The 25743-nt window shown below is 33.2% G+C and overlaps 2 protein-coding genes across 5 annotated transcripts; one reads left to right on the forward strand and one right to left on the reverse strand.

Moving 5' to 3' along the window:
• Nucleotides 1-21175, forward strand: LOC121117505 (WD repeat-containing protein 54). 3 transcript variants are annotated; one of them, XR_005864196.2, is made up of 4 exons: nucleotides 1-444; nucleotides 518-1152; nucleotides 1564-1761; nucleotides 1822-1951. XR_005864196.2 is itself a non-coding variant. In XM_040711983.2 (3 exons), exons 1-3 carry the CDS (start codon nucleotides 165-167, stop codon nucleotides 1618-1620), a joined length of 972 nt encoding a protein of 323 aa, XP_040567917.1. In that variant the 5' UTR covers nucleotides 1-164; the 3' UTR covers nucleotides 1621-1945. The 3 variants fall into 3 exon arrangements, 2 of the variants coding, with proteins under 2 accessions (XP_040567917.1, XP_040567901.1); XM_040711983.2 differs by having other exon boundaries at nucleotides 1564-1945; XM_040711967.2 differs by lacking the exons at nucleotides 1564-1761; nucleotides 1822-1951 and adding an exon at nucleotides 20919-21175 and having other exon boundaries at nucleotides 86-444.
• Nucleotides 21092-24039, reverse strand: LOC121117486 (eukaryotic translation initiation factor 3 subunit D). 2 transcript variants are annotated; one of them, XM_040711943.2, is made up of 5 exons: nucleotides 23437-24039; nucleotides 22418-23371; nucleotides 21914-22179; nucleotides 21341-21427; nucleotides 21092-21262 (listed from the first exon to the last, which is right to left on the reverse strand). In XM_040711943.2, exons 1-4 carry the CDS (start codon nucleotides 23853-23855, stop codon nucleotides 21393-21395), a joined length of 1674 nt encoding a protein of 557 aa, XP_040567877.1. In that variant the 5' UTR covers nucleotides 23856-24039; the 3' UTR covers nucleotides 21092-21262; nucleotides 21341-21392. The 2 variants fall into 2 exon arrangements, with proteins under 2 accessions (XP_040567877.1, XP_071744331.1); XM_071888230.1 differs by lacking the exon at nucleotides 21341-21427 and having other exon boundaries at nucleotides 23437-23974.
• Between the last annotated feature and the right edge of the window lie 1704 nt (nucleotides 24040-25743).

Below are 25743 nucleotides of genomic sequence, written 5' to 3' on the forward strand. Positions count from 1 at the left end.
CTTAACTTTGTGTTACAAAAGGCGTTTTTCTCATTTGCTAATGAAATAGAAAGCCTCTATAACTTTGGAATAATATATCATATATATTTTGTATGTATGTTTACTCCACTATATAAACTATGTAAAGAAAAAGTCAGTCTTTGAAAAAAGCTCTCCGAGACAATATGTATTCTTGGGGTCGTGCTCTTGTGAATGAACATATAACAGATATTCAAAGTAAAAACCTTCAACTGGTAAGTTTTGATGCTGAGTGGAAGGATGTATATTTGGGTACAGTGAACGGTGACTCATTCAAAGGGATTTGCTCTGACCTTAATTTGAATAAAAATATTTGCTGCAATGCGAAAACAGCCCTTTTTGAAAAATTTGGAAAAGACTTTCCAAATTTATACATATCAGCCTCAAAGTGGTGTCCCCTAGATAAATGTACAGCTCTTATCATAGGTAGGTGATACTGAAAAGAAGGGAAAATTAAGGTTGATATGAAAGGCAAATATTGATCGCTTCAAAATTCCAGGTTGTCAATATGGGATTCTATTCTTCACATGGAACGGTATGAACCTATTTCATTACTACGATTTCCAACAAAATGGTATTGGTGTTGATTACCGATTGGCTACAGGCTCAATGACAAAGGGAATAGCTGCAATTGGATCAGATAATGTTACAGTAGGGACTCATACTGGAACAATTCTTCTTTTTCGAGTGAGAGCTAAAGAAGATGACTCAAACTTGGAATGTATATTGATTGATACACGTAGAGTTCATGAAAAACCAATTACGGAACTCGCTTCCACACGGATAAATTCCATAGATATTCTTGCTTCAGGAGATGAGGAGGGTGAAATCCATTTATGGCATTTGAAAAAAATGGACAAAAATGCTCCTGGTCCAATTTTGGATCACTTGACAGCAGTAGAGTCTCCTTCATCAAAAGTTTCCAAAGGTTATCCCGTAACAGCCATGTGCATATGGAATAAAATTCCACGAGGAATTCTTATTGCCGCATATGGATCAGGGACAATAAAAATATTTGGACTTGCAGGTAACATTATTGCCCAAATCAACGCACACTCAGGCTGGATCACAGCATTAGATTTGGCTACACGATCCGGAATTCTTGTATCAACCGGAGAGGATTGTTTTATCAAGGTATTTCATGCAATAAAATTAACTATCTTTTACAATCACTTTTCCTTAAATGTGGCAATTACTTAACTTAGCTCTTTAATTATATTTTTTATTATAATAATCGATCAAAATGATAGCATTTAACAAAAAAAATACTCCTAATGAGTCTAATCTAATAGAAATCAATTTACTATTTTAATCTTTTAATTTGTGACTCGACTTTCACGGGGTTGGGGAAATATTATCGCTCCTAAGTTACATGGTTACAAAACTTGCTACCTTTTCACAATTTTCATTTTGTTATGCATGATGAAATTGATTCGCTCGTTGAAAATATTCTGTACAGGAGGGGGGAGTTGGCTCTCCTTCCAGGCAACATCTCATTAACTGAATTAATCACATTTGAATTTGACTTGGTCTCAACCCAATTAGGAAGTACACTTTCTCTTTGGAACGTTCAACGATTTTAGAGAGACAAAAGATAGTTAAAAATGGGGCACAGTGCATCAAATCCCTTAAAAAAGACAAAAGTGCTACACTTCCTAGTCTATTTTATGGTTTTAATTATGGATATAGTCAAACTTAGATACATGGTGGTGAATCATGTATCATAAAAACCATTATTGGAAAGTTAGACAATTTTTAGATACTTTTTTATGTATAGTTAATCCAATTATTATTTTTTCGTAGAATTTCACGACACGTTTTGCGTGCAGTAATTTGGGCATTAAATGGTCATAAGGATGTGAATAATTATAAAATTGAGTTTGTGTATTGTGTATGTACGTATAGTCAAATATTATACGGAAATTCATGTGGCATAATTGAAATATACTCTATTAAATGTATCATGAATTGACTTAACATTCTTGCCTTCTTTTTCTTTTTTTCACGTAAATAATATTGTAGAAAAAATTAGCTTTTTCCGTTTTTTTTCCAAAAAAATCAAAATTTTATTTAGTCAGATTTCAAGTATAAGCAGGAGAGCGATAATAATATCCACACCAATCCTAGTTTTTATACATAACGATGCTTGTGTTGTTATTCATGGATTTATCAACTTATGAAATGAATGAGTTATACAGGTACTGTAGAAAGTCAGACTTAGCATAGTCCCAGAGTTATTACAATCTTAACTTCTAAATCAACTACTCGTATGTATGTTTTTGTTGGCTGTTGAATTTTTACTTACATCGCTATTGATTAGTATTCCAAATATGAATTGGTTCAACTTGAATAAGCTCCTGTTAAGCTGTAACAACTCCCCATTACCGGATGGTCCATTGAAATTTACACACTTAATAATTCTCGAAGGTTGTGGGATTTAAATTAATTTATATTTCGATATATTAAAGCATAAGCAATTACTTAATAAACGAAACAAATTTGAGCTATCTAGCTTACGTACAAGTTGAGAAAATGATACTTGAACGTGAACGACGAATTTCCATTCGCGTACTACAAGCAATTGGACGTCTCCAGGACCACCGTCTACCCCGTCAGCAAGACAAAAACGTTGGAAAGGAAGAATGGCTATGTAAAAAGACCAAAGTGGATCTGGAGGATTTAAAAAATAAGAGCCCATGCAAATCTTCTCAATTCCATGAGGGCACATGCTAGAGATCTCTGGGGTTCTCTCAAGACTGTCCAGAGACCTATCAAAAAAGTGGGTGGAAAGGGTTTTTTGAGCTCTTTTTTTCCCCCTTTTACACCCCGCCTCCCCCTACAGACTATATGCCAACACCCCCTCCCTCGACTACACCTTTTGGGTGCATGTCGAGGGGAAGGCCTGCAGTCCCGGTCATCCCAAAACCGAGGCCATCAAAGCCACTGTCAGCCAGTACTGGGACGCCATGACAGAGGACTACATTTGCAGTGAGTGCCAGGCCTTCCACCGCTACCTAGAAGCCATGATTGTCGTCAAGGACGACTTCATTAACAAGTAAGAGAGCTCAGAATCACATCTATTTATAATATTAATTTTGGTGAAATTATGTTGTTTATTGGTTAGAAGGGAAAATATTATAAAGTTCAGTCTTATAATTTGCTCTAAATATTCAATAATATAATTTATAAAAAGTCCAAATTTTACATCTAAAAATATTCCAATACTTGTAATATTGCATCAGCAGACAAGTCATGTCGGACCAATGTTAATATAACAAGGTTAGTCCAGGCTTGTCAGTGCTTGGGTCTCCCCTCCCCAGATATTGGGTTTTACGGTATCATGGTGGGTTACTGGGTTTTAGTTTAGAAATATCTATAATCTTGAGTTTTTCGTATATAATAAGCTAATAAAGAACAATTGCTATATCATTTTATTTACTTATTTGACTCAACTTTATATTCTAGAGGAACAGTTTGTATTTTATCTTACATTCACGTTTGAATCTGTTTTAAAAGTATATGTTTTAACCCATTACGCTGCAAGTGGAATTTTCAAAACGTTGAGTGATTGTAGAACCAAACCTATTTTACAACTTATGCTGTATTTGTTGCTAAGGTTAAACAAACTTTAATTAGGAAATTTCAATCAGAGCATTGTAGGCTACATGTTTTGTATTATCATGATTTCATCGGAGTACAATTTTTTTTTGATTCTCTTTGTTAAAGATCAAATAGAGGAGTTAGAAAACTATCAGAAATTGATCCAAATGATCAAAGCATTCATAAAATATTATGAATTTTATCTAAGAGGAAAGGCATTATCACATTTGATGAATATGAATATATTTGATAAAATGACTCATAAAAAATTAAAACATGATCGTTTAAAGTTCCTAGTAATCAAATATAAACTATATTTAATAATATAATTATTGCAAAGCTAAGATTACTATAGCCTAAAGTATATGAAAAAACCCAACATTTCCGTTCTATCTGTTATACCATAATCTTTATATTTCCCTTTACTTACACCGGAACATACAGAAAACTATCTTAATGATCAACGGAGGCTTTACCATTAATCTGCAGCGGACATTTTGCAAATATCTACAGAAATTATTCTTATGTATTGTTATAAACTAAAAGACATTAGAGATGGTCTTCAAAATTCCAAACAGGATATATTTATTAGATTTTATAACAAATCTCACTCCTTTGCCGCATATCACGAGAAATAATAATAACTCCATAACATGGAAGCCAAGTAAAACTTAATCAATGATTTAGAAGGAGGAGTAATTTTAAATTAAAAAATATAAACGTTTCAAGAATAAAGGAACATAAAGAGAATAACGAATCAATGACGTTTACAGTCAAAACTATATATTGATAGCATCGAACCCTTATTTATATAGCTACATCTGGGGTTTTGTTGAAAAGTTGACTGGCAGCACTAGGTTTATCAGCAACGATTTTCAGTTCTCCAAGTATTGGATCAGTCCTAGGAATGAATTCCTAACCAGTCTTATTTATCCCTTTCAGTCTTTTTTTTAAATAATATATCCGATCCTTATTAACCATTCAACGGTCCTAAAGACCAATTAGTCAATCCTTCCTTCCTAGCTAACTTTTTATTTTCTTCACTCTTAGCAAGGATTGAATATTATAAAAACAAAGACAATAATGAATTATTACTAGAACATATATGTAATTCGTGAGTATTAAATGTTTGGCTGCAAACGTCTTTCTTTAAATTTAAGGTATATTGTAATCTTTAAGTCTTGAAGGTATGAGCCTCTGAACAAAAAGCACCTATTTTCCACTTTAAACAAAGATAATTCGAGTTAAAAGTATGATGCAGAATTTTTTAACCTTCGGTTTTAAAATATAATAACATAATTTATCCTTATCTTCAACACCGAGGGCTTAAAGCAGCTATGAACATAAAAATTGGCGAAAAATAACAAAAATGTATTGCCTTTTTCTGAAGGCCACGAGGCTATGCGAGAAAAAATAAGGCTATATTTGGAATCAGGGGATCAAACTCTATTAAATAAAGCAAATACTGTTTTTGTACTATTTTTGCTGTTGGAGAATGTTATTAATTATATTTGAAATATATAAATTCCCTATTCATCGTCCATGGATCCTTCATTTTTTTGTTCGATCCTAGAATCTTCTTCCCAACTCCAACTCTACTCTCTCATGAATCCTGGTAGTTTTCCTCGGATGAATTTTTATCTCATCGTCTCTTTCGGAGTATAGAATTCCAAATGAGAGTATCTCTTGATGCTGTTAGAACAAGTTAAAAGTATGTAACATCGATTCCGTCTATATTTCTTTCGTCCTAACTCTTGCAGAACATAGAAGCCCACTTCTTCATATATCAATGAATTATGAATTATCTTAAGCCTTAGCAATTGTAGAAATTAAAAGCATAGATAGATTGTTGTATGAGTCTTAGATAGGTTTTCTTCTTCGGATAAATTTTCATCTTGCCATCATCCACATAGATATAGGTATTCAAGTATCTCTTGTTGAGGATAAAGTATATCGGATAAAGATTTGGGATGTGTAAGTATTACATTTTTTTCATATTTTTTGTTTATTATTTATTCGGTCGTTGTAGTGTTAACTTTTCTATCTGAAGTATTCATTATTGCTAGAGAAGAGTAGATTGTAATGAAATCGAGGAAAAGGCGAGCCCGAGTCATATGCTACACTTGAATTAAGAACCTTGTTAATTATCACCTATCTGTTATATGAATAGAATATATTTATATATATCACGGCGTTACCTCGCGAACACAAAAATACCCTATATATTTTGTTGTTAGCTGTCGATTACCTCCTCTCGCTTGATACGTCATGACTATGTCATAATTAATTCTTTTTGATAATTAAACAAAGTATAAGTACTTATGCTCAACCTGACTAAACATATATACTTGCTTATACTCAGTTTGATAAAGGACAGGAATAAAATTTCCTGTAGATCTCTCGTCGCATTTATTCTTATATTAGCCATTTTATTACTGCAATGAAGAAATTTTGGCTATCTTATAGAAATACAAATGTTTAACTAGCTTTTAATACAATATCATAATACAGTATCGAATAAAATATTCTGTAAGAATTCAATGTTAAGAAATATAAATATATAATTTATTTTAAAAATGGGGAAGAAATAATATGACCGTGATAGTCTGGGAGTACTTAAGAGATAAATGGCAGTTGGGATGATTGACTTATTCGGTTAACTACCAGATGATTTCGGCCCTTTTTCTGTTTCTTTTTAGAAGAAAGGATGTGTGATACAATATATGTAACGACGTGATATATAATGAATTATAAGTAGGGGTTAATTCATCAAAATTAGAAAATTAAATTTTAGCCCAACTTTTTGGATACAAGAACATCTTTTACGCACTCTTGGAAAAAAATCTATTTTTAAAGCAATAAGAAGAAACTCGGAAATGTCGTGATCATTAAAACCTTTTTATGCTTAAAGCAATAGTTTTATAGCATTTTATGTTTATAAAGGGCAGTTTAAAGCTAATATAAAAGGTTAAAGGTAATAAAAAGGTCAACTTCTACAAAAAAAAAAAAAAGCCTGTGGCGTCCAATTCTTAGGGTGACATGTAAATGCCATCTTCGGTTGTATTTTAATGAAAAGGAAATGTTTGTAAAGTTTCAGTCTTCAAAGGGTGTGGTTTGACTTCTGTAGCCATTTCAAAATGACTATTTGTACAGGTATTCAGAAGTTTGAATTTTAAAGTTATGTTGCTGAATTTCAGAAGTTTGAATTTTAAAGTTATAATGATGATTTTCAAAAATTTCATTAAAGTTCCTTTTCTCAAGTGATGCATAAGAATATAATCCTCATTTTTCATTTTGAAGAAAAAAAAATCGTAGCCAACAAAATTCTTTGGATTCTCAAACGATCAAAGCAACTATAGTGACCTCCAAATCGAATCAAATAAATATCAGATTTCACAACTAAATTTTATTGTAAGTTGCTAAAGTAATAGAAATTATTATTACGTGGAGTGCCAAAAACAAGTAAACATATAGATTGACAACGGATAATAAGGGAAACTGTTTATGAAAAAATGAATTACTTCTATAAAGTGGAGAACCTTTTTACATTTAAAATTGCATTTTCTCCCCCTTAAAATCATATAACAGGCAGCTGATATTAATACGGTTCTTAATTCAAGTGTACCCTATTATCTTGCTCTAGCCTTCTCCTCAACGCACAGTTGTAACAGTCGCTTAAGTGAGCTGATGTGAGTTTTTTTGTGAAATAAAAATATGGATTTTTATATTTTTTAACAACTCCTTGTAACTCTATTCACATCTTCCATCTTTTATTCGTCCCGTCTGTAACTTGGCGAGGAAAAGTGCGTAGAGTTACAAGGGGGCTATGTTGAAAAATAAAAATTCATTAAAAAAAGATATTAGTTTATCCACATCCGGTTAAAACTCACTAATAAGAAGACGTAGATCCTCACCTTCGGTAATTCTAAGTTTGTTCTTTTGCTTGGAAGGAAGAATAGTAACTATACTGAAGGCCCGTTCTACCATATATGATTTTGGAAAAGCAGTCAAATATATCTTAACCTTGTTCCATACTACTGGATGGAGGTTAGATATTTTTTTTGGTGCCAAAAATCTTGATATGATTTTTCGAACCATGGATTTAGCTCAATGTCATTTTTGATTGGAACTAAATCTTTTTGTACATCTCTGGTTTCCTCACTATTGACTTCTAGGAATGAATTGATAACCCAGTCTGATACTTTAAGCCATAACAGATCCTGATATCTTTCAGTCATATATCTTTGCAATTCTTGCAGGAGAGCACAATACAATTGAAGGTCATCATCAGATATTTTCTTTTCTTTATCCAATTCACAAAAGCATATAAATTGGTAAAGTTCATTACGTGCTAATTTTTTTTTAATAACTTACACTTAGACAGGAAAGTGGATATAAAATATTTGACTTTTATCAGATTGGCATCATTTCCTAGCAATTACAAATTAGAATTTTAGGATTTATTGGACAAATAGGCAATATCATCCTTGATGTTTTTTAAATCATGACATAGCCCAATATTAGATTCTTTGAAAAATTCAATAACTGTATCAAACAAAGAATAGAAACCCTTCAGGGAGTTTTCCTTTGATAGCCATCCAACTTCTTTTTTTATAAATAAACGATCAAACTCTTCATCATTATCAATGCAAAGCTGTCGAAGCAGTATGGAATTGAGAGAATGTGCCTTGGTCATATTTACTGATGTGATAACAGTATTAATTGATAGGTGAAGTCGACCACTAAGGTGTTTTACAACTACATGCTACCTGTGAATTACACAGTGAACTGTAAGTATTACAGGTACGGCTTTCTTCAAAAAACTAATGAAGCCACGATGACGACCTATCATGGATGGTGCCCATCTGTTGCGTACGCAAGCATATTTGCAAGTGGGATATTTTTCTCTTTCAAAAAATTATCAAGTACCGACTCTCCTTTAATGTTTGTTATAAGTTGCCTAGCAAATAACAGTTCTTGAACCAACTTCCAGAGATGTTCCCATCTCTTTTCATCATAATGTAGTGTTCTTAAATGTTTTGAGGGTCTGGAGGGGTTCATGGCTTCGTTTGAAAACACTTTCTCACATACCAGACACATAGGTTGATGTTGATTCAGCGGTCCTGATACAAATCCATATTTCAAATATACCACGCTATACTGCCTAAACTTTTTTGTTACTTGTTGATGGGTTGACATTTTTTATTCTGAATAAATATATAAGATACAACTATAACTATTTTCATTAGGGTATCAAATGGGTTTTTACGGAAATTTCGCTTTGGGAATTTTCAAAGGAGTAAGTTATGTGGTTTTGAAATGTTGCTGCAGTAAGAAGATGGGTAATTCTCAAATAAATATAGGAAGACAAGTTATTTTACGTACGTGGACACATTGCCGAAAGCCATTTTGCCGAATTATATAATAAATATTTTGTTGATGATTCATGCTCCAATACTATATAATTATGAGGATACTTCAAAAGATAGTTCAAACCTCAATTAGAACTGTTTTATCAAAAGTCATTACAACCACCCAATAAATGAATTAGAAAGAGAAAATATGTTTGAAGAAGAGAGGGAGTCCAGCGTGGATTAAGATTAATCAATGACTCAAGGAGTGTCGATTGAGATTCAATGGGCAATGCGAATGAAAAATAATTTGGATGGAATGTATTGGAAATCCTATGTACCTGGTCAAGTCCTGATGGGCACTCCTCTTTCTTGAAGGTGTCTGGGTCTCAATGATTCTCAAACTGTGTTTTTCATTGGAGTAGAATCCAAAATTACACTAGACAAGGAACACAAGTAATAATTAATTATTGCTTAGTATGTTTACCAAGATTTTTTCATCTTTTCATACAAGTTGTTGTCCGTGCTGCCTAAGCTTCAGTAAGAAATGAAAAGTTGGATGATCAGAAAATATATCAACTAAGGGTATATTCATATTTCCAGTCTAGTGTCCAATGCTAAATCCTTTTTTAATCTGTAAAGTCTATCCGAACTGACTCACTTCAAATATCTCTTTATAAAGTATTGGCATCTCTTGGGGGGTTATACCTTACGAAATAAAAACATTACTCTTTTCTTGGTTAATTATATTTACTGCTCCTTAGTCCAGGGTCTCTTAAACTGTTGGAGAACCCCTAAGAAGCGTGGAGTATCCCTAGCGCAAGGGTATATTGAAATAATCAAAAGTGTACCATATTTAAGAATCTAGTTATTTTGAATCCGAAATCCAGCATTATTCCATTACATTCCCAAAGAAACAATAGCTCTTGAAACTAAATTATTCCATAAAATGATATATTTATATGATTTATTTCTATAACCTTTTTTAAATGTAATGAAAGCAAAAAAGTACTTTACAAAATATTATATTTTAAATAAATAATAACGATGAATAAATCTAAAAACGTATGATAATTCCAGGCTATGTTTAAGATATTCCATCTTTTCGTCTGGATTATAATTAAGAGTAATGTTGTAGATCCTTCTATTTATACTTAAATATTTTTTTGGATATTGGAATTATTTAACTCCAGTCCAAATCACTTTTTTCTTCTTGCTAAGCTCTCTTCCTTCTTCAAAGCGTCTATTACTTTCCATATGTCGGGATGAATACTACTAACACAGCTTTTTAAATGTAATGTATTCGTGTTTCCTTCCCCCTTGTTCTCTTACTTCCCTTATTTTATTGTATATATATATGTGTGTAAAGTACAGTCTTTTACCTCGTTTTAAGTATAAATAGTCGTGTATTTTATGTATGTATCAGAGTAGGTTATTGTATTAATAAGAATATAATTGTTCCTATTAGACAACCTTTGTTTTATTCCTCCACGTCTTTCCTCTCCTCATTTCTTTCGGTCATCCTGGATTCCTTGGTTTAAATAGTTTGTGTCTCCTCAACCTCGTCAAGACACAACATTAAAGCTTTGTGAAATCCTTATACACTATTATTCGTTCGAATCGTCATAGCTTGACTCCTTTCGTACATATTCCAAATTTCAATAGGAAATGATTGTTATACTCACCGTCAGTTTTCTCTTCAACTTTGTTCTTCTCCAATTCGTTTCAAAGTAAGAAAAAAATTATTGCGGTATACAGGGTGGGTGTCCACGATAAATTGGAACTACTTTAAACTTCATCCAGATCCATAATGTGGATATTCGGGGTTAAATCATACGAATATAAAAGGTTACGTGAACAATACACTATAACTTCCACTGCAATTGTTTTGACAACAAACAATAGTTATCATGGAACAAGCAAGGAGAGACGCCATCCTCGAATTGGCTCGCGCGGGACACAAGCCCTATGCTATCTACAAGCTTCTTAACTACCCCAAGACCACGGTGTACCAGGTCTTCAATACCTGGGAGTTTGAGGGGAAGGTCTGCCAAAAGGCCCACAACATGAGAAGTGACCGAATCCGCACTCCCCGCTTCCTTGAAGGCCTTCGGAAGTACATCAAGGCTTCCTTGTCCAGGTTGGCCAAGAACCGTGGAGTGAGCAAGCAGCTGGTCTCCAAGGTTGTGAATGAGGACCTCGGGTACAGGTCATACCGAATGGCCAAACAACACATCCTCACGGCATCCATGAAGGCCACCAGGCTCACCAACGGTAAGCGTCTTCTCAATGACCTGAAGAGCCATGGTGGAAGAATCATCTTCTTCTCCGACGAGAAGAACTGGACTGTCGACAGAAGCTACAACGTCCAGAATGACAGGTGGCTTGCCAAGGAGAGAGAAGAGGTCCCTGCAGTCTTCATCACAAAGTTTCCGGCCTCTGTGATGACCCTGGGTGTCATCTGCAGCACTGGTGAGGTGATGCCTCCTTTCTTCTTCAATCTCAAGGAAAGGGTTAACGCGATAAGGTACTGCGAAGGCATGGAGGAGTTTGTCATCCCCTGGATGAAGGATACAGCCGCTGGGAGGGAGGTCATATTCCAACAAGACTCCGCGCCCGCACCTATCGCCATGAGGACCACTAACCCATTCAACTCCCACGACATCACTTTCTCGGATCGCAACACCTGGCCCTCCAACACACCCGACCTCAATCCGTGTGACTACTACTGGTAGGGGAAGTTGGAGAGGGAGGTGAGCAAGGTCAGCCACAAGAGCATCACGGCCCTGAAGGGCTCCATTTCGAGGAAGTGGAATGCTGTCGATTCCGCGGAAGTTATCAGGGTATGCAAATCCTTTAGGGGCAGGATGGAGAAGATGGTGGCTGCTGAGGGAGGACATGTTGAATAAATTTATTGTTTAATATCATGTCTAACTTTTTCATATTAACGAATACACTCCAAATTCTATTTTTATCAAGCAGGTTGAACTTTAAGATAGTTCCAATTTATCGTGGACACCCTGTATCACCCTGTACCTCTCCTACGACCTTACCTTTGAGTGCCTCGCCAAATCCTTTCAGTGGTTTGCTTCTCTTCAGCCAACCTCCTCTTCTTCAGAAACATCTTGAATCATAACGAAGTAAAAATCTGAAATTTGTACTCTTCCCTGATCTTATGTAAATTGTTATGCTTGTCAGTCCATCCTTGAACCTTTTTAAATACAAATAATCCATTACGTAAAATTATAATAGATAACGGATATATTACGGTTATTACTTCTTCCATTCGATCGAATTCATAGAGATATAAAGTCCCTATGAACGAAGCACTGTTGTGTTTGCTTATTATTTAATTTATTTAAAGTATACCACAACGATAAGATTGGAACTCCATGCTACTGTGTTGTGCTCATATACATTTAATGATCAATAATGAATATTAACTTTTGAATCAACCCCATAATTAAATGAATCAATAAATTCTTAATTAATGAACACTTATTTATTGCAATTTGTGACAAATAATTAAACAAATTATCTTTTAATTTTGGAGTAGCACGAATGCGAATCCTAATTACATAGTATTGGACCATGAATCATCAACAAATATATTTATTATATAATTTGGTAACGTGGTCATTCGACAAAGTGCCCGTTCGGCGAAATGGCTTTCGCCAATGTATCCTAGAACCGTTATTTTTTATGGCAGTTTGGATTTGAGCAAAACAATATCCAAAAAGGAAGAAAAAAAAAATTCCCTACTTGGTTGGTTAACTGGTTAATACTGTAACTGTACTTTTTTTCCAACAATTTTCTACTACAACCATGTGTTTAACACCTGGAATTTAGATCAAGATATTTACCTAACCAGTCACATCTATGAACAAAATAGTTAAAGAAATAAAAGCTAACTGATGCAAAAAAAAAAAAAAATCTTAATAAAGTTTTATAATTACTGACTCCCTAGAAGTATTTTCTTGAATTTTTAGAATGTGGAATCTGGGTTGTATTGTATGGATCTTACTTTTCCGTATTTCTACTTTTTTTTTTTAATTATGAGTATTTACTATTTATGCTAAGTAGTATGTTTGCATATAAAGTAAGAATATTCTGAGTATATAATACAATATAAAGGCGCTAATAATGAAGTACATTTGTACAATCGCGATATAACGTATTTTCACCGTATTAACTGGATAATATTCAACCTATTCAATACTAAACCTAATAGTCACATTTTTTAAATTTTTGAGATCAATTTGTTTGCTTTAAAATATATGTAATCACTGTTTTTTTGCTCGAGCGCCCCCAATCGTACCTTTTCACATTACCGTCCCCTAGATCAAACCTTGAGGTCATGAGGTCAAATTTTTCACCTTAAAAATTTCAAACATGATATACTTCAATGTTTCTCAATTTTTCATGAAATTACCGTAAAGATATATTGAATAATTACAAAAAAGTTTTGGGGCTACATTCAAATTTGGTTCAACGCTATAAGCGAAATACCAAGAACGGGATGTAAAAAACTTGGTTCTTGTAAGCCCGATTACATGATGGTCTAAACTTGTATTTATACTAACCTTGGGTTAATTGAACGATGTAGATTTTATTAAGAAGGTTAATCAAAATTAAATCCATCACCAGTAAAGGACTGCCGCTTAGGAATTCAATTTCATAAATTCAGTAGAAGAAAGGCTAGAAATGGATCTAGTCACAATGAAAATTCTTAATTAAATAAAAAATTAATAAAATTAGAGGTTAAACCAAAAGAAAAACAATCAAAGAAACGATAATTTTTGCATCTCAATTATCCACAAATCTATTTAATTGTAGCCCAATGTCACACAACATATTTCATCCCAATGCCCATAAGGACCAACAAGGGAAAATTCTAGTTATTCAAATGTTGAATCATAAACATATGATATTTACAATATAGACAACTAGGTAAAAGCAAAATATTAGTTACAACCTACAAAAACTAAAAATTATTTAAGGGAGTTAAAACCTGCCTAGGCGGTCCTGTCTTTGATGTTCTGCTACCCAAACCTTAAATGAGTCACTCATGGCCCTGACTACCATGATATCAATACCACTTTTAGATAAGCCAAATCTCTTAAGTAGCTCTTTGATTTGGCCTGTCACCACAGCTTTCGCATTTGTTATTCTTTGGAATTACCCTATATCGATTAGATTTAGACTTGGTTCCCACGTTGTCTGTCATGATTGGCACGACCAAAGCATTAGTAAGCGCCGCTCTTTAGATATCAGTACCAGAGATACCAATCTCATAAGGCGCGTCAGTGCCCAAATCATGAAGCACAGATTCCTCGCTAAAGTGAATAAAGTGCCTGACATTGGGTACCCCTACAGTATTATTCTGCAAAATTTAGCGTCTAACTCACTCTCAAGACTTGTGCTAGCATTTAGATAGATCATTCTAATATAATTAACCACTGGTAATGGGACTTTGTGAATTATAAGGCCCCTAATCAGCGATTTATGGCTAACAGAGTCGAATATTTTATGCATATCAAGCCACACCAAAGAAAGTGGTTTACTCTTCTTCTTGCTATGTGCAACAAGACCTTTTAGAAGCATGTTATTGATAGAGCATCCATCCATTTTTTCGAATCCCCCCTGCTCTACGGAGATCTTAATTGTCTGTAGTCTAGAATCAATGATCCTGTGTAATACAAGTACAATATGTAATAAGATAAAGATAGGTCTGAAGTCGGACGCACTCTCCGGATTCTCAATTTTTGGGATAAATGTAGTGTGGGACTTTAACAATCTCTTGTCCATCTTACCACTGGCAAATACAGAATTCAAGTGCTTCAATAAATTCCCCTGGTAGAGATTCCTGATATATACCGCTGTATACCCAAAGAGATCTTTACCTGCTCTACTCAGGGGAAGTGCTTTATTAAGCTCATCTATAGTAATAGGCCCCATAATCTTAAGGGATTCAGTCCCATGCTACTTATTCCAGTTAGGGGTGATCTTTAGTCATTAATTGATTCCTTCTCAAAGATTGAATTCAATTCATGCAGAATCGTTGGTTCCATATTGTTCCGCTTCCCAACGGGGTCAAGGGTACCATCGACAATATCCGCGATCCGTTTAAACTTATTTTTGAAGCCTTGCTGGGTATTACGGAACTCTATTTTATATTCAATACATTTACTGACCTTACTCTGTTTGGCTACTCTGTCTGTTAGCTTGCCTTCTCTGGTATTCTTTTGTCATGTTACTCTTGTTGGAAAACTATGTCATTGATATAGTCGATAATATTGTAGAGAAAAACGCGTGCGAGGAGACAGGGGGGAGAAAGACACATGGTATCATTGTTTAAAATACTGATGTGATCATCACTGATAATCACATCAGTATTTATCAGTTGCCTCCTTTATTATGATTTTTGAGGGTGTAACGAAAGTATTTATTAGCAAAATGTTTAATAAAGATATAATACATATAATTGACTTAGACGATTTTTATCCGTTACAGTAGATTTGGAAACGTCACACTCCATGAAATAGTAATTTATTGGGAACCATATTCTCAGAAAAATAACTAATAAAACGACAAAATAAGAGTATTTCGAAATATATTTGAAGTTCCAAATTTAAAATAGAAGGCTTAAATTAAATATAATCTACATACTAAAAAATAAACCATCATACATTTAAGTTAAATATACAAAATTAAACAATTAGAATCATATAACTAATAGTAACAATAAATTATAAATACAGAATATTGAAATAATAGATTGATCCAAATAATATCTTCTTGTTCTAACATCGGAATTCAGTTCAATATGTCATAACTTGAGGTTGCAAAATACAAGCCAGACGTGGAGTTTAATCAAAAAGATCATCACCTTTTTTCCTTATGTGCAAGTTGCATATACAATTGTGCACAGGATAGATATATTTCTACCGATGAGATTTTAATAATTATTAATAATAAAGTAAATCATAAAATAATGTTAGATTTCAATCCATATCTTCTTCCAATCTTAGTAAGAACAGCTTTTAGAATCCCACTTTCATTTATTTCATATTTATCTTTAAAAAAAAAAAAGTTAATCCATGCACTCAAATTTAACTGATAAGACAATTCAGGCAACCATTCTTGACTTATTGTAGTTTTCTAACATGACATCGTAAAGATTTAGAGCAAAAGCTAATTATGTAGTAATGTCCGGCGATATTACTCCTTATTAAGAGCATCAAAAAAGATTTTTTTCTCCGCTATTTATGCTTATATAACAACATATATATACAATTGGTAATTAAAATTCTACACCCAATGCAACTACCCCCGTTGTTGTGACCATTTAAGCAGTTGTGTTTGCCTTTTATGAGTTTTTTGAACACCATTTCTTGGAGCCTATCAACCATAGCTAAGCCTTAAGTGATAAAGAAGTAATATTTATTGACTATGTAATATTGGAAAACCTAATGATCATACCCAAGTCTTTAAGTGAAGAAACTAGTCTCAGACAAACTAGTTGCGAACCATCCAAAGCTACTACCCCCGTTGTTGTGACCATTTAAGCAGTTGTTTTTACTATTTAATGAGTTGTGTATCATAATTCTTGATATGTTTAGCTAAAATAGAATCATATTTTAGAGTTAGATTTAAAAAAAGATTGAATACTTACTGTTAGATAGTACAAAATTTAGAGTTTCATTTCGAAATTAGGAAATATTTTATACTTTTTACTGATAACTTGATCGTCATTTGGTGTGGACGACTCAAAACATTTTTATATGTATTTCTATAAATGACATCAGTACCAACATCCTCCATTAATTTAATGATGGCTCCTCGGGAAGGGATAGGTTTACTCGTGTATTTTTCCATAAATTTTTTGAACATAGATGATTAGCAATTGATAAGGTTATATTACATGCAATAAGCATCTTTGTGAGATCAGAGTTAAAGTCTGACTTGATGTATTCATCATTAACTTGATTTTTTAGATGAATATCCATTCTCTTGATATGAGATGAGAATAATGAGTGGCGTGTAATTCTAGATAGGAGACCAAAGGCACATTTATTTCGACAAATCCGACAAACCATCTGTTTCTCATCTGGTAAGTAATTCCCAAATTCCTGGGCCTCCATTTTCAGAAATCCAGACAGAAGGTGACGTTATTTTAGGCATTTTATTCAGTTCTCTATCGACTATCACCATGTAATATTATATTAATATTGAATAATAAAGGCGGGAATGATAACGTTCTTGATTGATAGAAGAAGATTTATATTATTTAATCAATGATGCCATAAGTATTTCTTCTCTTCTGTTCGCACGCTTTTCTATTCTTACCAAAATTATCACCTTAATGATTCATTGATAAGTGTCCTTGATGCATAAAATGTAGAAATGTATAGTCTATATGGATATTTATATAACCTGGACACTTTAAGCCTCATATTAGTTGCGAGACTCTTTTGTGCTTGGAAAACAAGTAGGAGATTATTCTAGACTTTAAATATAACGTACCGCTCTTTTCTTGATAGATTTGTCAACAAAGCATATTCTATTGTGCTATTGCTTATAAATAGGCATTGGGAATTATTGAGTGATTATATGTTAAAAAAAATATAAGTGACTTCTTAACTTCTGTAGATTTTATTGGAATTTTTGAATGTCGTCACAATTTCCAAGCTTATTGACTCAGGAATCCTCTTCTGAGCAGCTAAATCGTAATATTACTCACTCGAAAATTTGGGATCTTTACAAAAAAAATTACCAAATGTGTGCCATACGAGTTAATTATAAGTTTGATTTAAGACAATATTTAAAATGTTTCAAAGTTATATTACAATTATTTGATTCACAGTTTTATTTTGGACTTGCAAATGCTATTTTGTTATTGAGATTCTTGTCAAGCGAGTAGAAACTTCAAAATCATTCCTATTATTAGTTAAACAACTTTTATTGGTCTGTATTACTGTATTATTATGTTTTAGAAAGCTTGATTTCCCTAGTATTATTATAATATTTAATATATATATTTCTAGAGAGAAGAGTCAAAATCAGAAGGCAAAAGAGGTTTATTCAAGGCATCATATTCAGTTATGTTAGCAAAATAATTACATTGAACTCTATTTTTATTATATTCAAGATAAATGACAAATTAAGATCTTATTTTTGGTTTATGATTTTCAAATGAGCAGTTCATATTTAGTTCATTATATCCAATATTGCAATTAGTTCAATAATCCTCTAGCTTTAAAAGAGTTATAAATGGAGAAATGGTTGTAACTTTGGTGAGAATTTTTCTTTCGTTGTTCAAGACGGGGTCCAAAGTTTTCATTGGAACAATTCTATAGTAAATACTCACCTGTTCGTTGGATATTTTATGAAAACACCAGCTTATAACATATTAACTTTGTAGTGATATCTGAGTGTAACACTTAAGATACTGTGAGCGTCCATTTATATCTCAAAAAATTTATCAAATTTGTTAAAGAAACCTTGCCATACATTAATTACATAAAATATTTTTCGGACGGATGTGCAGGACAAATAATAGAATTGTAAGAAATTCTTAGACCTTTGCTACCACTAAGAAGATTTTGGAATCTCAGTTTTGCAACAAGTCACGGATAAGGGCCATGCGATGGTTTAGGAGGTAAAGTTAAAAGGTTAGTGAGTAAAGTAAGTCTACACCATTGTTCAGAAGGAAATAACTCAAAGCCAATTTTGTCTCTTATGAAATTTTATAAATTTTGTGAAGAAAATATTAGGAATACCAATTTTGTATAATACAAATATAGTGAATAAGATCAAGAATTTGTATCATAAGAGATAGGCTAAAGAGGGCCACCACAATACTTGCTACTTATCATTTTCCTAACGGTGAAAACATTTTGAAGTATCGACAGTAAAAAGTAAAATATTGATTTAGAAATTATATATATAATACAGCAGCTGTTGGGGAAAAAAATATTATTCTGTGCCATTATAAATTATTTGTGAATTCTTGATAAAAAAATAAGGTTAGAAATTTATATTGTGATCCTATCATTACTTTGAATTTTATTGAAATTCTATTTACCAAAATTTGTAGCTGTTTAGGCTTATTATACCCTATATATTTACAAACACTTACGGCCATTATAGTGTACTAAATCTATATAATCTGGAACTAAAAAAAATATATAAATGAGTATACATTTGTATTGCCACAATTCCATATTAATTCTCTTTTCTAATATTTTATCCAAGTTTTTTACATCCCGTTCTCGGTATTTCACTTATAGCGTTGACCCAAATTTGAATGCAGTCCAAAACTAATTTTGTAATTATTAAATATATCTTGACGGCCATTTCATAAAAAGTTTAAGAAAAAAAATCCATGTTTAAAATTCTTAAAGTCAAAAATTAGACCTCGTGACCTCAAGGTCAAAGATGAATTTTATTGGGTAAAAATATAAATATAGAATAATAAATGTGTAAATATCTATCCAATCACGTTTAAAGTAGATCGACATGATTAAAAATAAAATAGAAATTGCTGCTTAAAAATATGGATGCCAGCCACGAGCCTGGAACTTAAGGAGTATCCAACTCCTGAGAGGGAGGCAAAATAAACTAAAATTTTAGATTATTCAGTTTCTATTCAATATTAAAATAGGAGATAGTGCCGTAAAAATGTCTATTTTTTGATTAATTTGGCGTGGAATTACCCATAAATATAGAACTAGAAAAGCAATACATGCAGTCCAGATGAATTGGCATACTTCTTTTGTAGTGTGATAAGAAACTGAAATCCAGTTCAACAACTGAAGTTTCATACATAAATCTCCACTTTATTTAGATAATTGTCTGTTGCTGGCTCCTTTTATTCAGCAGACGCGTTAATCTTTAAGGTTTTTATATTTATTTTCTTTGTAATGAAAAAAAATAAAATATATATATATTGTATATAGTCTTCTGTATATAAAAAAAATATATAAAAGAGAGATTGTGTGTGTATAGATGTCCTTTATACGATCCCACACCATAGAACCTAGGAGGCTGGAATTTTGCATGAGTCCCTCTTTAGAGCTTGAACAGGCTAAGACGGGGTGTCAATTTTTGGGAGGTCATATAAGGTGGGTTTACGCTATACCTAAAAACCGTCTTTTGCAGCTCAAATAGAGTAGATAGGGGCTTGAGTTATTTATGAATAAGTAATTGACGTTTCGAAAATAACTAAAAGAATAACTACATTCTAAATCAAATAAGTTATGAGATAAAAAACTAATCGATGAAAATTGCAATTTCGTTTATTTCAGGGGCAAAAAAATGTTTTGTTTTTTAATAGAAAGACTATAAAAATAAAAGAATTCCTTTCATTTATAAGAAATTGGGTTATTTTAAAATTAAAAAGAAATATTCTCGTCAGCTAGTCTTTTTTTTTTTTTTTTTTTTTGGGGGGATGGCATACTTAGGCTCCCCAAAAGTTTTTATCATGTTTATTTATAAACCTCCAAATATACATTGATCGTCATTAAAAGAAGTATGGTCATAATTCATTATAAAAGCCTATAAGAAAGTTATTTAAAAAAAGTCGCAGGGCAAGTTGACATAAAAGTTGCTAATATTAGTATTGATATTACAGCTTAAATTCCATTAATTATGTTATGAAATTGGTGATTAAATTTGCCTATTATGTTTCAGCTTTATACCAAAAGCTCGGATCTCCATAATAAGCTAAGCGGTATGGCCATAAGTGAGGCAACTAGCTCTTTTCGAGGAAACTTACACTTTGATATTTGGATCAATTACCTGGTTCATCTTTTAGGATATTAGGTCTTAAATGTGATAAGAAATATGGCACAAGTTTTTTTAGTTGTCTAACAGGCTATCATTGTAAAAAGTGATCTCTCCTATGTTGAATTCGAAAAATAAACTAACTAATTTCTCCTCTTTTAGGTATGGGAACTATCGACAACTGGACGTGTTGTACAGCACAAATTTGCAAAAATGGTTGAGACACTAGTTACCGGAGTTAAGTTCATGAGCCCAATTGGATCTTCCTTCGCAATATCCAGCTACAATACAAATATAATTCAAATATACGATAGACAATAGTAAACTTAAAAAAATACAATTATGATGCTGTAATTCAGAGCAGGAACATTTACAATGTTTAAATAAAAAATAAATAAACAAAAAAAAAAAAAATGAAATTGTATATTCATAGGGTTTATTAAGTAAATGTATATATGTAGTAATATAATGCATCAGGATTCAGTTATACTCTTCACTCGAAATATCTGAAATAAATTATGTATAATTGATAAATGGAAAAAAATTATATAATGAATTAAGTTTGTTAAAAAGGGGAGACAAACCTTTTGAATTGTGTATACAAGAAACTTCTAGGGTTAACAAATCAAGAAATGATTAGGCCTTTAGAGGAATTTCCAAACCATCTCCGTCTAAACAGGATAAATAAACAAAAAAGGTTAAGTATTTAGTTTCATAACACACACAACAAAATCACATATTAGATATTAGTAATTATTTATGTTTCTATCTTTACTTTCTCGTCCTAATATAGGAACTAGTCTATATACACTATTATAATGAATTCTACTTGTATTCACAAAAACAAAACACTTTTTCATTTTGGAAATGTGAGGTTAGTGAGAGCAAAAAATTTGTAATAAATTTATTATTTTCATTTTCGTAAGACCTCAAGACTTTTTTTTGTAAGGAAGCAATGTTTTAATTTTATCATAATAACATTCAAGTTCATTGTCTGTAGACTGGTTCTTAATAGAAGGCGAAAATGTTTTTTTAAAAGGTAAAAACGCAGCTACGTGGTGACTATGAAAAGATGAATTTACAAAAGTATCATTTTTCAAGTATAAGTTTCTATGCTCATTCGATCTTATGAAAATCCCACACAACTCAAATTTTACCTTCATCGGAGTCATCTGTATCTTCTTCCGATTCAAAAGTATTGTCGGGAATGTCGTATAGACGAATGACATGCTTATTAGGATCTTTCACAATAAGATATTTTCCATCTTTTTGGGCCATAACTAAATCAACTATGCATCGAACAATACCCCATGCATTATCCAAGGACAAATTGATTTGATTTGCAAATTCAGCGGGCTTAAAGTGTTGTGTTCCTAGAATAACATGTCGTGATGAATCCTTGACGTTATACCTACTTATGTATCTGAAATATAAACATGCAAAGTAGTATGAATAAATATCCTTAAAATAATTATAAAATGTTGAACAAAAAAATAAATAATAAGGTCTTGGAATCAGGATGATAATTGTAAACATTAAAACTAAGATATTTTTAACCCCTCTGATGTATATCAGAGATGATCAAATTATAACTCAATCTATCATACGAACGAGAAAAACATCATTTAAATTGTAATCAGAATTCGAAGATGAATATTTACCCAAATTTCAAAGCATCAGATCCGACTAGTAGAGCTTGAACTGTCCATTTAGCTAATTTACACGCATTGTGCTTGAGTTCGTTGGCAAGAACAGCCCCTCTTTGGGTATCCAACTTTTGTCTCCAATCAACATTTCCAGAATATTTAGAATCCCATTCGTTCAATGCTTTGATATTCATAAATTGTATTTCATTGTTTGGGCCCGAACAAACGGCATCATGTTCACAACGAGCAATAAGGCGAATATTATTACCCAAGGTCCACATCCTATAACGGTAGCCCACCGAAGCAACCTCACCCTCTTCATCAGGACTCCAGAAAGGGTTTTTTTCTTCAAATTTGTAAACTTCAGAATCAGTTTTCAACACTTGCTGAGAAAAGTTATGGTTGATAAAAGTAGCTTCGAGGGCTAAGTTTTGAGGTGAATTAAGACTGCTTCCTTCATCTTGCGGTGGCTCTGCTGCAGTTTCACTCACAGTGAGTAATCCAAATTCAGTATTGTCACGCTTATCCAAGAAAATTTTATCGCCTATCTTTTGAACAACTATGTCCCACGAGTACACTGAGCGGTGAGCGCACATCAAAGTAGCCAGAATAATATCAGTTGCAAAAACATTAGCTTCAGGGTGTGATTTACTAAGCTTGCGAATAATGGGATCATCAGTGGTAGTAACAGTATGAAAGACACGATTTATTCTTTTTAGTGGTCTTTCACTCTTAATATTAACACGATCATAGGATTTGTTGTAGTATTCTAAGGATCCACAACGGAGAAGATCTTCTGGTTCGGCAATGTTTGGTAATGACAATTTGCTAAGCTGTGTTTTCTCGATCTCTTCGATGACTGTCCAATCTCCTTTCACTGTCACAGACGCTTCTCTTTGCTTGATTTGAACAGGTTTGTTGTAATTTTGGCGCCCTCGTTGCCATTTACGAACCTGACGAATGCGTTCTCTAAGAAAAAAACAAAGAAATGCTCACTACTAAAAGACGAAATGGGAAAATGGGACTTGCATTACCTCTCCTTGTTCATTTGAGCCTTGCTCAGGACTTGGACTCCAGCCGTGTTCTTAGCATTGGGCCACCTCATGTGAGGACCTCCGCGGAAGTTATTCCCCATTCCACGACCGCCGCGGAAGTATCTTCCCCGCCCATAGAGTGGACGCGTCATCTTGGACGTATCCACCAGTTGGAACGAGTTTTCGTCCTCCTCGTGGTAGTAGGCGTAGGTCGTGCCTCCAGCACCGAACTGAGAGTTGTACTTGTTCACATGTCGCCGGTCAGAGTAGGTGTTGCCCGTCCAATCCGATATCTTCCCAAGGCGATCAGACTTGGAAAAGGGCTGATAAGGCATGTCCTTGAACTGAGGAGGGATGGACGAGGGACCCCATCCCGTGGGATTGTATTGTACCTTACTAATCTCGAATTTCTCTGCCATTCCACTTATCACTTCTTGCTTTTCCCCTTCCCTTCGTTCTTGCGGGAGGAATGAGGAGCCTAAAGAAAGAAGATGCAACAACTCACACCGCTAGAGGGAGACACTCCATATCTCCACGTGTGTTACTGCTCCAGCCATCGCTGTTGTGTAGCGTACGTGTGGCTTCTCTAGCTTCCTCTTAGCTCTCCTAGCTAAAACTTCCCTTCCATGCCTAGCTATTATTTATTAGAGTTGTGTACAATTATTCTATTTTTATAGGACGAAGGGTTTTTATAATCATATACATCTTTTTCCTTTATTTTTTAGTATAAGCTTCTTGTTGTAATACTATCTGGAGGGTGGGGTACAAGCTCAAATCCAGCAGTCTGTAGTGGTCAAAAATATCATTTTTCATGAGAAATTCCCGTTGGTAAACTCTTATGATTTTTGTACGTTATAAGGCTATATTTGTCGTAGATGTAATTTTATATTAACATTGCAACTCTTCCATTTTGGGATAATATTTGAAATCCTAAAAAATTAATGTATACAATTCGAAATGAAAGTAGATGTATTTTAAAGGGTTTTCTAAAGTGAAATAAGTTTTAAAAAAATATTGAAATACTAATTTAAACTGATAAATTTGTCCTTCAAAAACGATAAGATTGGAACGCCATGCTACTGTGTTGTGCTCATATACATGTAATGATCAAAAATGAATATTAACTTTTGAATCAACCCCATAATTAAATGAATCAATAAATTATTAATTAATGAACACTTATTTATTGCAATTTGTGACAAATAATTAAACAAATTATCTTTTAATTTTGGAGTAGCATGAATGGGAATCCTAATTACATAGTATTGGAGAATGAATCATCATCAAATATATTTATTATAAAATTTGGCAAAGTGGTCCTTCGACAAAGTGTCCGTTCGGCGAAATGGCTTTCGCCAATGTGTCCTAGAACCGTTATTTTTTATGGCAGTTTGGATTTGAGCAAAACAATATCCAAAAAGGAAGAAAAAAAAAATTCCCTACTTGGTTGGTTAACTGGTTAAGATAGATCATTCTAATATAATTAACCACTGGTAATGGGACTTTGTGAATTATAAGGCCCCTAATCAGCGATTTATGGCTAACAGAGTCGAATATTTTACGCATATCAAGCCACACCAAAGAAAGTGGTTTACTCTTCTTCTTGCTATGCGCAACAAGACCTTTTAGAAACATGTTATTGATAGAGCATCCATCCATTTTTTCGAAGCCCCCTTGCTCTACGGAGATCTTAATTGTCTGTAGTCTAGAATCAATGATCCTGTGTAATACAAGTACAATATGTAATAAGATAAAGATAGGTCTGAAGTCGGACGCACTCTCCGGATTCTCAATTTTGGGATAAATGTAGTGTGGGCATTTAAAAATTCAAGTGCTTCAATAAATTCCCCTGGTAGAGATTCCTGATATATACCGCTGTATACCCAAAGAAATCTTTACCTGCTCTACTCAGGGGGAACTGCTTTATTAAGCTCATCTATAGTAATAGGGCCCATAATCTTAAGGGATTCAGTCCCATGCTACTTATTCCAGTTAGGGGTGATCTTTAGTCATTAATTGATTCCTTCACAAAGATTGAATTCAATTCATGCAGAATCGTTGGTTCCATATTGTTACACTTCCCAACGGGATCAAGGGTACCATCGACAATATCCGCGATCCGTTTAAACTTATTTTTGAAGCCTTGCTGGGTATTACGGAACTCTATTTTATATTCAATACATTTACTGGCCTTACTCTGTTTGGCTACTCTGTCTGTTAGCTTGCCTTCTCTGGTATTCTTTTGTCATGTTACTCTTGTTGGAAAACTATATCATTGATAAGTGTCCTTGATGCATAAAATGTAGA

Source organism: Lepeophtheirus salmonis, chromosome 1, assembly GCF_016086655.4.
Source record: "Lepeophtheirus salmonis chromosome 1, UVic_Lsal_1.4, whole genome shotgun sequence".
Taxonomy (NCBI): Eukaryota; Metazoa; Arthropoda; class Copepoda; order Siphonostomatoida; family Caligidae; genus Lepeophtheirus; species Lepeophtheirus salmonis.